The 16,932-nt window shown below is 39.0% G+C and overlaps 1 protein-coding gene across 2 annotated transcripts in view; it reads right to left on the minus strand.

The window, feature by feature from the left end:
* Nucleotides 1-16,932, minus strand: part of gpc6a (glypican 6a) — a 128,938-nt gene that overhangs the window by 45,107 nt on the left and 66,899 nt on the right. For both annotated transcript variants that reach the window (XM_071489129.1, XM_071489128.1), the window contains exon 4: nt 4,744-4,909. In XM_071489129.1, the coding sequence (XP_071345230.1) occupies nt 4,744-4,909 (166 nt within the window). The remainder of the gene's footprint in view (nt 1-4,743; nt 4,910-16,932) is intronic.

Consider the following 16,932-nt stretch of genomic DNA (forward strand, 5'->3'; position numbering starts at 1 on the left):
GTGGTAAATTGAGATTTTGGACACTTAGTAATCATTAATCATTTTGTGTCATCAGTGACAGCTGTTGAATCACACAATAGTATTTTGGGATTTGTAGTAAGAAGTAGTGTATATACAATGTAGATTACACTACTTTTTTTGAGGCACTATATAGTGGATAAATTTACACACACAATCTGGAGCCAATCCCAGCTGACAATGGATGAGAGTACACCCTCGACAGGTCACCAGTCTATCACAGGGCCGACACACAGAGACAAACTACCGTTCACACTCACAGTCACACCTACAGGCAATTTGGCGTCGGTTAACCCAACCTGCGTGTCTCTGGACCGGGGGAGGAAGCCAGGGTACCTGCAGGGATCCCACGCAGGCACGGAGATGAACATGAAAACCACACAGAAGCTGAATGACAGGTTCAAACCCAAAACCTTGCTCTTTTGTGAGGCGACAGAGCTAACCACCGTTTCTGGACCTGTTTATCAAGCAGTTTATTAAAGTCAACCATAAATTTTGGCCGCGTGTAGCTGAGATTATTATGTCAAAACTGGCATTGATCATGGTGTAAGCCTGAAAACAGTAGTGTGTGAATTACTGTCTGCATCGCGCTCTCTCTCTCTCTCGTTCTCTCAGAGGGTATTTTAACAAGGTGCTGACAAGAAAAATGATAATGATGTGTCTGTCATGATGCAGAGCTGGGTAAATTTATCATGATGGCAGGTGACTGATGGTCTGGTATCATCCATTGGCCAAAGCATGAATTCCTTCCCTGAACATTTTAACACAAACACACACATACACACACACTTAAAAGCCAGGATGCCTAAAATCACCGTGCGCAGGTACGAGCAGGTATATGACATCCTTTCTCAGGTTTATGCTCATTGTTCACTGACAGTCCCTCTCCCATTCACAGCCTGGAAGGCATGGAGTCATTACACTAACCTTTACCAACTGTAAACCACTGTACTGTGACTGTAACTTTGAAATGTATGCCATGGATGCTGTAATCATTCTTCTTTTTCCTCTGCACGCTGATATGTAGGCTACAGCAAAGTATTCACCAAGGTCATTATTGTTTCAATGTTACACGGATTTCAGGAATAAACACAGCAGTGGCACATTTGTCCTACTCCCCCTTCTAATGATGGGAAAGCTGCAGTGTGATACTGACATCTTAATATCCAAACTGTCGGTGTTTGTAAGTATATATTAAAATCATTAGCGGGTAGAATTTACTGTCAATTTCAAGCTTGTAAATCTTCTGGATTTGTTTGATGTTACACTGTGTCTCATGAATTCTTCTGGATCTCTGTTGTTAATGCTCTATGTTTAGTGACATTTTAGCGGCTTTGTGCAGCATTAAGAGCTCTTAAGAAAAAGATGACTTCACTGCCTCACAACTAATATCACGTTCTGTTGTTACTGCTTTTATTCATTTTTACCCTCTAGTCTTCTTCATTTGTTTTCTACTACAGATGTCAAGTTTTTTTTTAAAATATCTTAATTTTATTTCAATATATCAATATGTACAGATGAAATATCATTGATTAAAAAGATCTTGTTTTATTTTGGAAGGAGAAAAAAAGCAGGTGTTATTGTCAATATTACAGTGATTTCAGTGGCTTATAATGTGCAGTTACTGTATACCACCGAGAAATATAATGCATTTTGTGCCAGCAATTCTAATAAACAAACAAACAAATAAATAAAACCCCTGCAACTAGAGTTCCCCATTTCACATTTTCAGCAGAGGCAAGAGACACAACGTGTCCTCTGCATTATTTCATCAGAGGATATTTTCTGTGGCAAAATGATGGCAGATAAATCCTGATTTTCATTTTCCCAACAAAATAGAAACTCAGGAATGTAATGTGACTTTCACGTGTTTAGTGCAGGAGAGAGAGAGAGCGAGAAAGAGAGAGAGAGAGAGAGAGAGAGAGAGAGAGAGAGAGAGAGAGAGAGAGAGATAACAAGGTGTGTTTCATTTATTGTTCTACACTTGGATTACTGAAAACTGACTTTAAAGATTTCTCTGCTACTCCCAACAGGCATTTGCGATATGTTGCCGTACTATACAGCCATAGCCAGAGGTTATGGTATATTTAGACTCTGTATTTATATTATACTTATTTGCATATTGTCTGACTCTCATTTCACTGCTTTGACTACTGTACACTGTACCTTTGTATGTGACAAATAAAACTTTGAACAGCTTTTAGTGGCACCATCACTTATACCTCTTATGTATTACAAAAAAAACAAAAAAAAACACAAAACAAAACAAAAAAACAAACACGTGAAACATAAAATAAAATAATGTAATTATAGTTTAAAAAAAGCAAAAACATTGTATATCACTTATTTGGGGTGGACTGTACAGAGAATTCTGGGTAACCCAAGTCTATTTGACATGTTTTGTCACTGCCATTAATAATAATAATACAGTATCTAGCAGTTCAACTCAAAGTGAAGAAAAATGTTTCTGAGCCAACTTGTTGGTTGTCACTCATTTCATTCACTGTAATCACAGTTCACATTTCCATATAAAAAAAAGAGGCATTTTTCACAGCAGCCATTGTGACTCATAATAGCAGGAGAAATACAGGTGTGACTAATAACATTCATGATTTCTTCTGTCTACATATCAGAGTTAGTCCACTTTAACCAGAAATGGACCAGACAGACTAATTTGTCAAGAGACCAAGAAATGCAGTGTCCGATTGTCACGGCAGCAGATAGCGAGCTAAACGTCATTCAGTGTTCACCTTCTACCAACATCGACGCTTCCACTTGACTAATAACCAGAATGGATGAATTTCATTACTGGCTGGGCATGTTTGGAAATCAACTGACGGTGTTTTGTTGTCATTTGTGTTCTACACTTTACCTAACTGTAACAACACACCAACAATTTAACCTTGAGATCCTTGATTTTCTGTCTGGAAACAGATGTTGCCACAGCCTTTGCAATTTTGATTTGTTCCGCTAATGTAAGAATGAGGTAAGATCAATCTAGTGCATTAGGGAGAAAAAAAAAAAAAAAAAAATCATTATCTGGTTTCAGTTATCAGTTGTTATGGAACAGAGCTGTCTTGGCATTCTTTTCTTTTTTTATGTTTTCAATAAAAGCAGGGAACAAAAAAATTTATTTATTACATAAATGTCCCTGATTTAGCTGGATTTAGGAAGATTATAGACCATTTTCAGACCTCATCTCTCTCTCTCTCTCTCTCTCTCTCTCTCTTGCTGTGGAAGTTCAAAACTAAATAAAAAGCCTTGAATATCCTTTGTCTTTACTAATCAATGCTGTCGATAGTGACATTTAAGCATGGACGGAGTCTACAGGTAAATGTTATTGAGGGTTCTTAAAAAATTGAAGGTTGTGCCTCTAATCTAACCTTGTCTAATAAGTGATGATTTGAAGGGATGACAATGACAGACCATGTACGGGCTCAATCCATAAATTTCTATAATGCAAAGATGTGCTCCAGTGGTGAGAACTGACCTGTGATACATTTGGAAGTTGTCTCTGAAAGGCAAATCAATATTTCTTGCAAGCTGCACAGTAAGCAAATCGAAGTTCTTTAGCAACAGATAATGAATACAAAATGTCAGTAGATATCAAAAACGGAGTCTTTTATGGTGAAAATAAACATCCCTTGGGTTCTACATTTCTAATTATAATGCCCTCAACAACACTGTCTTTACAAAGCAAAAAAAAAAAAACAAAACAAAAAAAAAAAAAACGAGAAAAAAACATCTGCACAAAAACTGGTTCAAAATTAAAAATCCTCTTTTTCTACATCTCAAGGGTGTTTTTGTCGAACCAGATTCATCATTCTTCTGCAACAACAGCTTCTCACATTACTGTCAAGCACAGCGTCCCTTTGCAGCAATAGATTTGCCTCTTCACAACCGAACAAGACACTAACTTTTTAACACATGTCATAAAGCTGTGAGACATTTCATTCAGTGCATGGGGGCCTGTGTTGATCTGAGACTTCAGACGTGCCATCAGAGAGAACAAGCAGTACGTCATCTGATGGTTTCTCCAACGACAGGCCTGTCACAAAACAGCCAAGAGCTTAGAAGTGCAGTTCACTTGACACAGAGTCTTCAGGGATGTCTCTTAAAAAAAAAAAATAATAAAAAAAAAAAATAATAATGTCACCCCATTTATAAAAAAAAAAAAAATCTGTTAGTGTGGGTGGGAGGATGGGATTGGGGTACATAACAAATAAAGCATTGGCCTACAAAAGATCCAGAGGGAACACTCTATGTGGCTCCTTGGTATCCATTTAACAGGAGGGCTTACAGCAGCCAGCTACTTACAGCCTAAGTGAAGTGCTATATTACTCACCAAGCTCAGCTGGAAACACTATAGAAAATGTGTTTGCCTAGGATCTGCTCTCCTTTATCAATCCCAAACAGCAGGGACCAAAGCTTTAAGCACTATGCCAGGGTTCCAGCAATAGAAAACAACATTTCAGACGGAAAAAAAGAAGGAATGGTTGCACAAATAAGATTTCAGTTTTGTCTCGTAAATCCTTTAAAGCTGAATCTAACACAGCACATCCTACTGAAGTCCAACAGAGACTATTCAAAGACACTGCCTGGGAAAAGTAACATGCAGACAGACAGACAGATAAACAGAGAGACAGACAGACAGACACACCTACAAATAGAAAATGAGAAATCAGAAGTCAGAACTTTTTTTTTTTTTTTTTTTTTTGTTCTTACCGATGAAGAGGTTCCATTCTGGATCCAGGTCTGCCTGGTTTGCTAGACAGCCCCTCATGACGTTGTGGCAGTAATTGTGACAGGGTTTCAGCCCGGGCAGGCCACGGCAGTATGGACAGTACAGCATCTTGGTCAAGGCTCGGGCACATGCTGGCACTACATTCACCTATGAGGCAAAGAGACATTCTTCAGTTATGTCAGCTCTTTTCAAGCTCAGCAAATCTCATGGTTCATTTTATGGCACGCTGACTTCATGATTCCTAACATGGAGAGAGAAGTTTTGATAAAAAAAAAAAACAGAATAAACAACGCAAATAAGTTAGGTTAGGTTTCCACAGAGGCCACTGCAAACCACAGTCAGTGCAGATAAAGTGTCTACAATAAGGAATGCAATTCCATATCGAAATTTCATTGAGGGGAGGGGGGGGGTTGACAAACATCTCCGCATTACATCACATCGTCTGAAGCTTGAAATGTGAGGAACCGACCAGATAAAACTGTACGACAAGACAAGGTTTACAACTCTGTCCATCTTGATTCCTCGTGAAGGCTGTGCCTTTTGTTGTTGGGCCATGTCATTGTACCAGCTTGAGTGAAAGCGACAGGATTCTCACTTCTGCTTCCCTTCAGAGGTGGGGATGCAGAACGAAGAGTACATCTGATAATTGGCCTGTCAGCCTCTGTATTCATGCTTGACTTTAGATTTTGTCCATCCAACACTCTTGAGACTGCTGGAGTGTGTGTGTGTGTGTGTGTGTGTGTGTGTGTGTGTGTGTGCGTGTGCAGGGAAGGTTAGTAATACTGGTCAGTGGTAGTCATAGATAGGAAGGACCAGCAAACTGAGGGCTGTTAAGCAATCTACACACCACAGCAAAATAATTTATATATTAAGAGATGGTTAAAAAAAAAAGGAAAGAAAAAGAATGAAGTCTAATTCTTGAGTAATGCAATGTTCATTCATCAGAGCAAATTAGTAATTAATTTGTTTTTTATAGACTCACTTTGGGTTGAGTCCGTTTTATTCATATGGGCCAAAATCACAAATTTGCCTAATCTGTACAGGCTCTGTCACCCTCTACTCTTCAACCCCTGGTCTGAAGATGTCCTTTGATGGAAAAAAGGAAGAAGCAACAGGATATATCTCTCTTCCAGGACAGACAATTTATGCAACATGCATAAATGCATAAAAGTTAATGATTTTTTTTTTTTTTTTTTTGCTTTTTGTCTAGGTTTAATTTCTTTTAACCTCAGTTGTCACTGAGAAAGTGTTTGTGACATTCAGAGCTGAGTTGTTCGTCTGAGTCTGATTTTATTTATTTTCCTGTTACTCGTACTATATCTATTATCATTAATTTGACTTTTGCGCATATTCATAGTGTTAGAAGAAAGAAAATCAGAAACATAGAGACGTAGAGACAGAAAGCACAAAGCCCAGCCAAATAATTTCTGCTAAAGCTAAAGTGGGAGGAAACTCAGATATGAAAACAACATGAGTGCACCTTTGTAGCTCGATGGCAACATCTGAGGCTGTGTTATGACACTACATCCAGCGTCAATCTACTTTTAACATCGCAGGTTGTCTTTGATTTTAGTGGTACAATGACCAGAGAGAGAGGAGAGGAAGAGAAGAGAAGAGAAGAGAAGAGAAGAGAAGAGAAGAGAAGAGAAGAGAAGAGAAGAGAAGAGAAGAGATGAGATGAGATGAGATGAGATGAGATGAGATGAGATGAGATGAGAGCAGCAGAGAGGGAGAAGACAGAGATGCACGCTATTAGTGTATTTGTTTCCACTTCTGCTTGGCAGCCGGCAACAAGGATCAAATGAACCATCTTTGACATTTGCAATCTGCCACTGACGTCACGTGATGTCTTGTAAGAAGGCCATTTAAGCTAGGTCGGTAGTTGTCAATTCCATCGCTGCGTGTCAGCTGCTGGTATGTGTTCCTGTAAATTGTTTACATCACTCTGGGAGTGTGGTTAATTCTTCACAAACAAGCTTCATTTAATTGGACGCATTTCACAGCTGGCATGCATGGAAACCATGTACATGTCGGGCTGCTGTGCCATTAGTGTGGAAACAGGTTAAAAACAGGACATTTTTAAGTATTTCTTAATGTGCAACATTTGTAATTTCTCCCATGAAGACTTATTTCATATTCATATACTTTACATACATTATATTGTCACTTATCTGTTATCTTATCACTATTCACCAGCCTCCGCCTTTGGGTGCCTACAGGAGTTATAGCTGTGGACAAATACACTATATACACATTATATACACATAAATCTGTGGAGAGCTACTTTACATTGTGTTAGAAGCTGTTCATTACATTTTTATATGCTGAATGATTTTTCTTTTTTTTTTTTTTTGCAGGGGGGGGGGGGGTTAAAGTAAAGTGTTGCCAATTTATGTATTTATATTGATATCTACATCTACTATTGTGCCATTGATGCCCACTGTCAGCTTGATGGACCCGTCACTGTCATTAGACTTGCTGTAGCACATTAACACTCATTTAATTTCGAAATATTCATTCTCATTCACCGGCAGTGCTGGAGTGCATCCAAAAAAGAAAAAAAAGAAAAGAAAAAGAAGAGCAAACAGAGAAAGAACAGCCTGTGAGGAAGCCAAAGACTCTGCCAAAGACGCAGAGAAACAAACACCAAGGAAACAGAGAGAAGACAGATACAGATGAAACAGACGGAGAGAAAACCGGACAAGACACTAGCAGACAAACAGAAGGAACAGGCAGGTGCTCTTGCCACATTTGGACTGAGAAACACAACCAAGTCAATGCCAATCACAGTGTTTGCCCTGGACAGAGCAGCATCTTATTTCCCAAAGAATCTTTACTTGAAATTACACATTTAATGGTTTTTATAATGATGTATTCTTTAAAAGTATATATGTAATGTTTTGTTAGCAGATTATAGACACAACCAACCTCAATTAAAGATTTGGCCTTCTATTTATTAATTTACTGTCTTCCTTACAAAGCTTGTACAGCACTTCAGCAGTCTCCAGAGGCAGCCCACATGTAGCTATAACCTTAGGATTTCAGTATAGTCACATGTCCCCACTTCACTTTCTGTATTGGCAAAATCCGTATCACACACATAAATCCATGAGTCAGATCTGACTGCTGTATGCAATTCATCAGTTTACTGTAACTGAGACAGGGAGGAGACAGTTTTTAGATTGCACTTCCACTTCCACCCGCATCCCCATGCATCTCCAGCCATCTCTCTCCTTCCCTCCCTCCTCAATGACTCAAACCCCACAGATTAAATATAACATTTTCCTATCAAGCTATTTGAATCATTTTATTCCGGCAGCTAATTTGCATATAAATATATTCGCTATAGTGACAGAGGAAAGAAAGAGGGAGAGCTTGTCCCTTTTGTTTTCTCTGCTGGCTCAGCCCAGGTCAGTCACTACAGCTCAGCAAAGATCCAGTTTAAACTACAATCATAAAACAAAAACTAGTCGACAGGATGATTTTGAAATATACTCACTTACAGTAGACTACTAAACAGCCTATTTAAGAGACATGAAGGAAACACGTGGAGAATTTTCTTAACTAAAGACCTGTTCCAACTACACTCTGTACCCAGCGTGGCTTTTTAGCAGCAGCTGAAGAAAAATATTTCACACTGCAAATAGGAAAAGTGTTTTAAGCTGCCCTTGAGCTTCATGAGCCTTTGCAAGAAATTTGCAAGAAAATGGTGCCTCCTAACACAATTATCTTACTGGGATTTTTACATCATAGCAGTGACTGTGCCCAGCAGTCGCTGGGTGCCCTGGATGAAAGGTAATCTGATAATCTTGTTAGCATTTATTTACAGTTGAGCGGATGGAATATTTCACAGCAGGCTGGGGGTAAGACTGGGGAGTGAGATGCTTTAGATCCAGAGTGAGATTAAAACACAAACCTACTCATCTGATGTTTAAATGCTATGATGACACTACATGGAGAGCACGTGCTTGTGTGTGAATTTTGCAGCGGTAGTGGAGGGAGTAGTCAGATTCTCTACTTCAATAAAAGCAGCAATACTGCAATATAAGTACTGTATTGAAAAAATATCTCTCATGTAAAAGTACTGTTAGGAGTATTATTGGCAAAATGTACTTTTATTAGTATCAAAAGTAAAAGTAAGCATGATGAAGAAAATGTATTTTATATTATTTTATTTTCATTATTATTACTATTATTATCTCTGCATTAATGTGTAAGCTTTTTGCTGCTCTGGTTGATTGGAGCTGAGCTGAATTCTTTAATACACTGTTAGGTTGTTTATTCTATGCTGAAACATCACATTTCATAAACCTTTCATATATTTTATATGAAAATTCCTAATCTTTTAATTAACTAAAGCTGTCAAATACATGCGGAGTAAAAAGTACAATAATTCCCTGTGTACTGTGTTGGCGTAGAAGTATAGAATAGGATGAAATGAAAAGTAAACTCCAAGTACTTCAGAAGTGTACTTAAAGTGTCTGAGGGGCTACTCTGCATACTGAGTGCTTCCAATTTAGATACATTCCTGAAATTTTGCTGTGAATATTAATGAACTTTTATTAATTTACATGTCAGACTTTTGCTCGTAATAAAGTGTTTTCACATTGTTGAATAAGTACAGTGCTTGAGTGAATGTACTTCGAAACACAAGAGTGAGGTGAGGCATAAACAGCGGCCGACTCATTAGTCGGCTGCTTCGTGAGAGCAGCTTGAAGATGCGGTCAGCTGTTCAGACTCCTGATGTGAGCATTAACTTTATTGAGGATTTAAAATGTAAGATTACAAATGCAATAAGCCTGAGCAATAATAAAGCCTGCCATTTCTAGATTCATCCCATAAAGGCCACAGTCGGCAGTTATTACGCTCACCTGAATTCAATATGAGCAAGAAGACATATCCAAGATAACTAAATCATTAGAATAAAAAGACGAGGCTCACTATAATAATGAGAAATAACTCTAAAAGGCACTCTAAGAAGGCATCACCTTGTCTATCCGACAGGGTGTTGTCATGCACATATGGCGTGAACTCCCTTTAGGGTAACAGAGTGGGAAGGAACACAGACGATGGAAATTGCTTTGTGCCACCAAGTAATGAAGTTGTGAGAAATGACAATGACTTTGCAAGTTACCAAGGCCAATCAAGGGGAACACTTGTGGGATTGTGAGGCTGTCGTCCAAAAAAATTGTCTCAATAGTTCTGTCATAATTATTGTGACAGGTTGTGTTGCTTTGCACTGATTGGACATGGATGTAAGACCGCATTGCTGCCCCAATGTCCCCACTCAATTCCACAGCCATTAGTGTCAATGGCAATATGAGTGATCTGTCACTGTGTAAATCAGACTACCATCTGCTTACAGGAGAAACATGTGCCCGGTCGCAGCAAATGTCTGTGGAAAAACTTCTCTCAAGGTCTCATTTCCTCTTAAATGAAAATTACATTAAAGCAATGTTGCAATAAAAATGGGAAATTAAATTCTCATGTTAGAGACAAATACTAACACAGTTACAACGAAACATACATGAAACATCAGAAAAAAGAAGAGCAAACTGGAGTTAAGTCAAGAATCTTATTCTGCTAGACAGACAACGCCAGTGTATCGTTGAGTTTAAAGATCTCCTCTCATCAAATGCAGCAGGTCGTATAGGACATATCTATGTTTTCAAGAAAAGCTCATAAAACACATCTGCTGCTCATCACATACAGGTAGATGTACAACAGGGCTCTCTGTTGGTTTAGGGCTTATAATTTTACTTAAGCAAATGTTTTTTTGGTTTTTTTTTTATATAATTTCATTTTATGAGACTTAATACTAGTTTTCTCAGAGTAATATAGTATCTGTTCTCCATGACATTTTACTGTCTTGCTTGACTAATGCGCGCATAAGTTAGACTCATAAAATTTGATGCCTTGTTTAGAGTTTAAACCTAGCAGAGTAGTCAGATCAGATACATCTCACAGGTTAACACATTAATGTGATTCTCCTCAACTTGAACAGAAGGCGCTTTTATAGGTAATGCTGGTGACACAGGCAGCATAAAAGTCTACAGGAACATCTTCTAGTATGCAATAATCTGTCACAGATTTTTAATGAAAAACAACTGCACCAGAGATCAAAGACAAAATACTGTAAATGTTTAACATTCCCGAAGAAAAAAAATTCATCTTAAATTATTTAAAATTTCTCAAAAATAAAAACAGATTTAGTATGATAAGTATTAACTAATTAATAATGTTTGTGTATATTGCGTCTACAGTTTAACAGTTAACTGCCTCTTGTGAAAAAAATAACCCTAGACTCAACACGTAGCAAATTTTATGAGCCATTATTGAACAAGCATTCTCTTTCTAGACTTCTCCCTGTCATGTTCACTTTAATGAGAAAATGAAATGGAACATTACATGGTAAAAAAAAAAAAAAGAAAAATCATTCATGATGCTTGTGCACATCGAGTCCTTTGCAAAAAAGAGCTGGTCAAAGAGGCAACAAAAGCGGGTTTGAGAACATGGGAGCAATTTTTGTGATGAATGAGCTCTAGCGTAATGCCTTGCAAAAATTGCCCTCTCCTGAAAAGCATTGCTTTCCTTTGAGCATGACGGTGATCTGACCTTAACCAAATAGTTTTAGTTGCCTAAACATAGCCACATCTTTATCACAAGGGCGTCAGAGCAGAAAATGCTCATATGGGTCCTTGTGGAAAGTGCAGCAGTCAAATACTCTACTTTGTTGTTTAAGTGTGTAGATTTGTTGGTCCTGACACCACTGTTCAATTCCAAATGTACATGTACACTGTCTCATATGTGCCAAACAAATGTACAGTGATTTAAATTATGAATTGCTGATTGAGTAGTGTAGACAAAAGTTACATTTAAATGAAGAATGCAATAGGCAGCTCTTCACATATTTAGACAGCAGGTGTAGTAGGTGTTGGTCTGATCTGTTGAGCTGAAATGCATTTGCGCATTTCTTAACGATACACAGTTTGCTAGAACAGCATCACGAAGACCCACACAAACAGATGGAGATTCACTGACATATTTGTCGTTATCAACCACAAAGATGCCAATTCACAAATATATTTAGACACTGAAAGGGTGGTTAAAATAAGCATATTGGTAAACTTGAGACGAATATTAATCCTTTAGCACATGCAGTCACAGACAGGAGCCAATATGACAGTGTATGCACTTAACTTGTCATTGATAATAAAGCACGGTCTGTAGCACTTTGACTAATCACGTCTCCTTTCTGTGCTTCTCCGTGAACTTTAAGAGTCTCCCTCCACTCAGCATGTTAAATGTAAGATGGAGCCAAAGACAATTCCACAGAGGCTGCACTAAAATCAGTCGCTGTCAAATCAATGCATGTCTGAGACTGACAGAATAATCCACATGTGAGCAGCTGTGTCTCCACGAAACAACACAGTGGTACTTGGCAGGCCCCTGTGACCCACACCAGTCAGCACGAGCTTCTGTCGTTGGTGGTGCATGGGATCACCCGTTGATCTACCCTGACATACACCATGTTAGGTGGCATGTCTGGAGCAGCAGTTGGGACTGTTTCTTTAATTTACCAAGACAAGTGCAAACACATTAAAAGCCAAGCCCACGCTGCTCGATGACTGGAGACAGCGCAACATGAGCCCTTCGCTATTTCTAGTGGGGACAGACCCAGCATACAGTATATTGTTATCCATCTGCTGTGCCGCCTCCTGGATTAAAGCGCAGCACTCACCCTGTGTCCATCCGACTCTGAAGGTCTGCGGCTCAGCCTGAATGTCAGGGGCAAACAGGTCTCCTGTGGCTGCCAAGAAACCTCTGGACAAATGTCACAACATCGGTGCTGACAACCCTCTCTGAGTGCTTGTTAAATAAAGATGTGGTGCCATTCACTTGAAATCAAGGTGCAAAAAGTAGTCGTGGATATGATCTGATTCGGTGCAGTCAGATGATGTGACAAATTCTCACTAGTTGTTGGACAAGACAGATGGGTACAGGTTTGTTTTTTTTTCTAAATTTGATGGATATTTTCCTAATTTTTTTTTGTCAATTTTCCATCCTTTTGTACTTTCTTCTAAATGTCCTCCCACTCAACATGAGGCTGACTGAGCCTGTATCTTTTGGAGCTTTCAGTATAAAATGAAGGGAAGCAATACCGCAGAGGGGAGTATACAGTATATGTCTTTATTATTCTTTCATATCATGTCCTTGTATTTTAGGCCACATGCCTTCTCTCATTTTTTCCAACATTCTGCAGTTCACCACAGATCAAAATCTTTTAATTAAAAAGGGACATCTTTGGTGCAGCACATTTCCCGATGATGTGCCAACCTTTTTGAGCCAGTTGCCATCTGCTGTCACAGCACTGTAGCTGAGGCCTTATCCCCAGCAAGCTGTGTGAGCTGTGAGCCAGCGAGAGGGAAGGAGACCGACAGAGAACTGGAGAGCAAGAGGGGAGAGAGAGAGAGAGCGAGCGAGAGCGAGAAGTTTGTCCAGTGTTTCTGTAGAAATGGACCTCGGGTGAGAAACATGGATGGACCACACTCTCACATGGAGGGGGGTCACTTAATCTGCCCTGAGCAGAGTCTGCTGTCAAATTATTCTACTCCACTATGTAACTGTGTAACTTATTCATCACAAATACTGACACTGAACTACATGACTTTACTAGATCACATGGAGGACACTGTAATACATTTATATACAATAAGATACATATACAAACCAAATTCAACTTTAAGGCCTTTAAGATTAATCATCCAATCATTTTTTTCCCCATTAACTTCCCATTAGTTTTGTTCATAAAATGTCAGAACATATGAAAAAACTGTGGAAAAGCCACAAATATTCAGTTTGCAGGGATATTGGACACAAAAATCAGACAAAAGCAGCAAATTGTCACACTGGAAAAGCTGAAAGAAGAGGGTGTTTAAAAAAATAATAAATACTGAAATGATAAATCCATTATCAAAATGGCTGCCTATTCATTTTCTTTTGATTGATTAATCAACTAATCACTGCAGTTCTACAGTAATTCCTAAGAATCCAGTAGCACTCAAAATATTGATAATTTACTCTTTCTTTTGTGTCATTTAATATTATACAAAACACGTCTGAAATGCTAGTTTTGGTGTTGTTTGTTACTGTGCCTCAGGTAGTGAGGACACACATTTCAACAGCACAACAATGGTAAATACAAACAATGACAATGGTGGTGTATCCCAGCACACCTGCTGTTTTCTGTCAGTGTTTTATGCAAAGAGAATGGTGTACTCAAAAAGTCACTACGTATACTAAAAAATGCTTGATTTTTGGAAGAGCTTTTGATGAACACTATTGTCCCACAATTCACTGCACATAGGAAACGGAGGAGCTGCTCAGAGCTGCGATGAAATTAAAATAAATTGCAGGTAGTGGTGGGACATCTACAGAAAGGAGCAGTGCATCATCAAAAGAAAGATTTTAGTTTTCTCTCTGCAATCTAATTGACAGTGGTATTCAAGGGTGCAGTTTTTTGCACACTACCTGCAAAAACAGTATACTACTGCTATACTACTATACTGTGTACAAATGAGATGTTTATGGAGTTGAGACACAGCTTGTGAAGCTGCTACATTATTCTGCTAAAGTGAAAAATTAAGGTTTCATTCTATTAGATTTGGCAGCACACATGTAGTGTGTTAGGCATCTATATCGAACAGGTTTCCATCACTTTACTCCCATTTATTTTTGATAAATTCAAAGTACTGACAGAGAATGACACATTTGTCTGAGCTTGTACTGTTGAGTGTTGAATGCACTTTACTGTTTTGCCTTGACAGTGAGTGGGCTACATTGATATATGGCAGTGACGGTATAAAGTAGAAAAGAAAAAAGGAAGAAAAAAAAAACTATGGAAACCACACAGAGCTGATGCTGGTATTTCTCACATGTCAGCAAAGGCTCAGTAATCTGGCTGAGCATTAATATAAGGTAAATGTTGTGTAAAGATTAGAAACTGCCTTGGAGCTTAATGTTAAATTATCTGACAGTTCGTGGTAGGAAACGAGTGTATAATGAGATCAACATGACAGTATAAGCCATCAGGAAAAACAAATCCCTCGGTACAAAATACCCTACTTCCTTCCATCATCACGACTAAATATGCACCATGGACTAGGCCAGCTTCCCGTGCGTATGCAGAGTGAGTGATAAGTGCTCTAAATGCCTGAACTTTAAACCGTTCAAAAGGTCCAAATCCCTGCAATCTTCTCTGAGCAGGTCTTAATGTGGTTGGACTGTGTTTTAAGTACCCCCAGGATAAAACTCTTAATGGTCATCATAAACTGTAATCCAGAGAGATTCTGCTCTTAATCCAGGATCGACGTCCAGGAAACTGTTCAGTGCAAGTTGAGTCCAATCCCATTTTACGGGGTGATATCTCTCCTGTTCTGACTTCGCTGCGTACACAGCTGTCTGTAGTAATCAGTCAATAATTATGTATGGCTCATCATAGTCAGTACGTCATTCTGTGTTAAAGTAACATGGAAAATTGAACAGACAGATGGTTGAAAGCAGCCATTTCATAGAACAAGACTAGGTCAAAACTTAGTCTATGGCTGTGTATGGTCAATGTGCCACATTGAGGACGTACTTGAAAACTGTTGTTAAACCGCCGAAAACAGCTCCTTTCGATGGAAAGTAGCTAAAGCCTGCTGGAGAAGTTGCTAAATGTAGCTACAGTAGATGATGTAATACGGTAATTAGCACATTCATGATGTCATCGTGGCGTATTTGCATTCTGCCGTTGTCCCCGGAGAACAAGCTTTTCTCAACAAGCTCTTTGGCTTTTGGCTATTTATTGGTGGGTTGCTTGTCTGTAGCACTTTGATGTATGATAACTGATGTTTAACAACAGTGCTGCCACTGTGGACCCTGTGGGTTTCTTGTACGTACAGATAAACCACCACGTTTCTGTAAAAAGAAATAAACATATTTAATAATATATTTGTGTTAAGAATTTTTAGTCACAGTACCGGCAAGTATAGTTGTGTTAATCACCAGCACCAAGCTAAACTGCTGCTGATATTAGCAAGAATGCTGCTGTTCCAGTTGCAAACAATCCTCCCATCCATGGGAGTCTGAACTTGGCATATTCTGCATTGAGAAAGGGCTAAGGTTTATGGAACAACATTTTACCGGAAGGTCCGTTTGTCACAGCAGTCCAATTATGAGGTGGGTCGGAGCACCATTTGCTCATGAGTGATCTGCTAAGATAACAGAAACTGCTGAATGGCCCTCAAAGCAAAACAGTGATTTCCAAGGATAGAGTAGTTGCAGCAGCAAACCACACACAAGGATAGCATTCTACCATAAGGCACATCAATTCTTGTCGCTTATGGAGATAAAGTTGAACAGAAAGTGCCTTGTACATAGGACCACGCTCACACCTAAGCAGTGAAAAATTGGCGTGTACTCTGAGATCATGTTGTAAGGAGATGCAAGTGGCTTTTTGTCGCTGAAAGCAGCGAGCACAGAGGGTGATTCTTAGGTCAAGGTGATTTGTCATGTCAAGCAATTTTTCACCTCAAGTTCTGTGGCCGTTCACCAGCCTGACAGCCTTCAGCAATGCCACACTGTTTCCTGGCTCCACTTCATAATTGATGAGGAAGCAGGGAATACGGGATTTGATCCAGAGTGACAGTGCCTTTTAAGTCTAGGACAGATGTATAGAGGTGTTCATTCGAACTCTTCGTCTGAAATAGCTATGCCACTGAGGACTGGTGGAGAGCTAGCTGAGAGGCAAGCTAAAAGATAATCATGAACAATTTAGAATGACTGACTCTTCAGAGATTAAACATGGCAGCAGGGTACAGAGGGGAGGATATGGCACTTTAATATGTACATACTATCATAATGCAAATGCTCACAATCCCCCTTAATCATGTGAGTAAAGTGGGTACAGGAATATGGTGAAAATAAATCAAACTGATGGCTCAGTTTTAGACAATAATAATAAACCTGTTGGATGTTGGATGGACATGTTGGATTGTCACGGACGCTTACCTTTCCACACGCATTATCTGCATTCTAGATACATGATAAACAAAGTCAAAATCTAGTATATGGCTGGACTGTGTACGGTCAGTGTGTGAAACGGAGGATGTAGTTGCAAACTGTCGTGG

This window comes from Trachinotus anak, unplaced genomic scaffold (genome assembly GCF_046630095.1).
Source record: "Trachinotus anak isolate AG129_WGS33_773 ecotype Australia unplaced genomic scaffold, CSIRO_AGI_Tana_v1 ptg000011l, whole genome shotgun sequence".
Taxonomy (NCBI): Eukaryota; Metazoa; Chordata; class Actinopteri; order Carangiformes; family Carangidae; genus Trachinotus; species Trachinotus anak.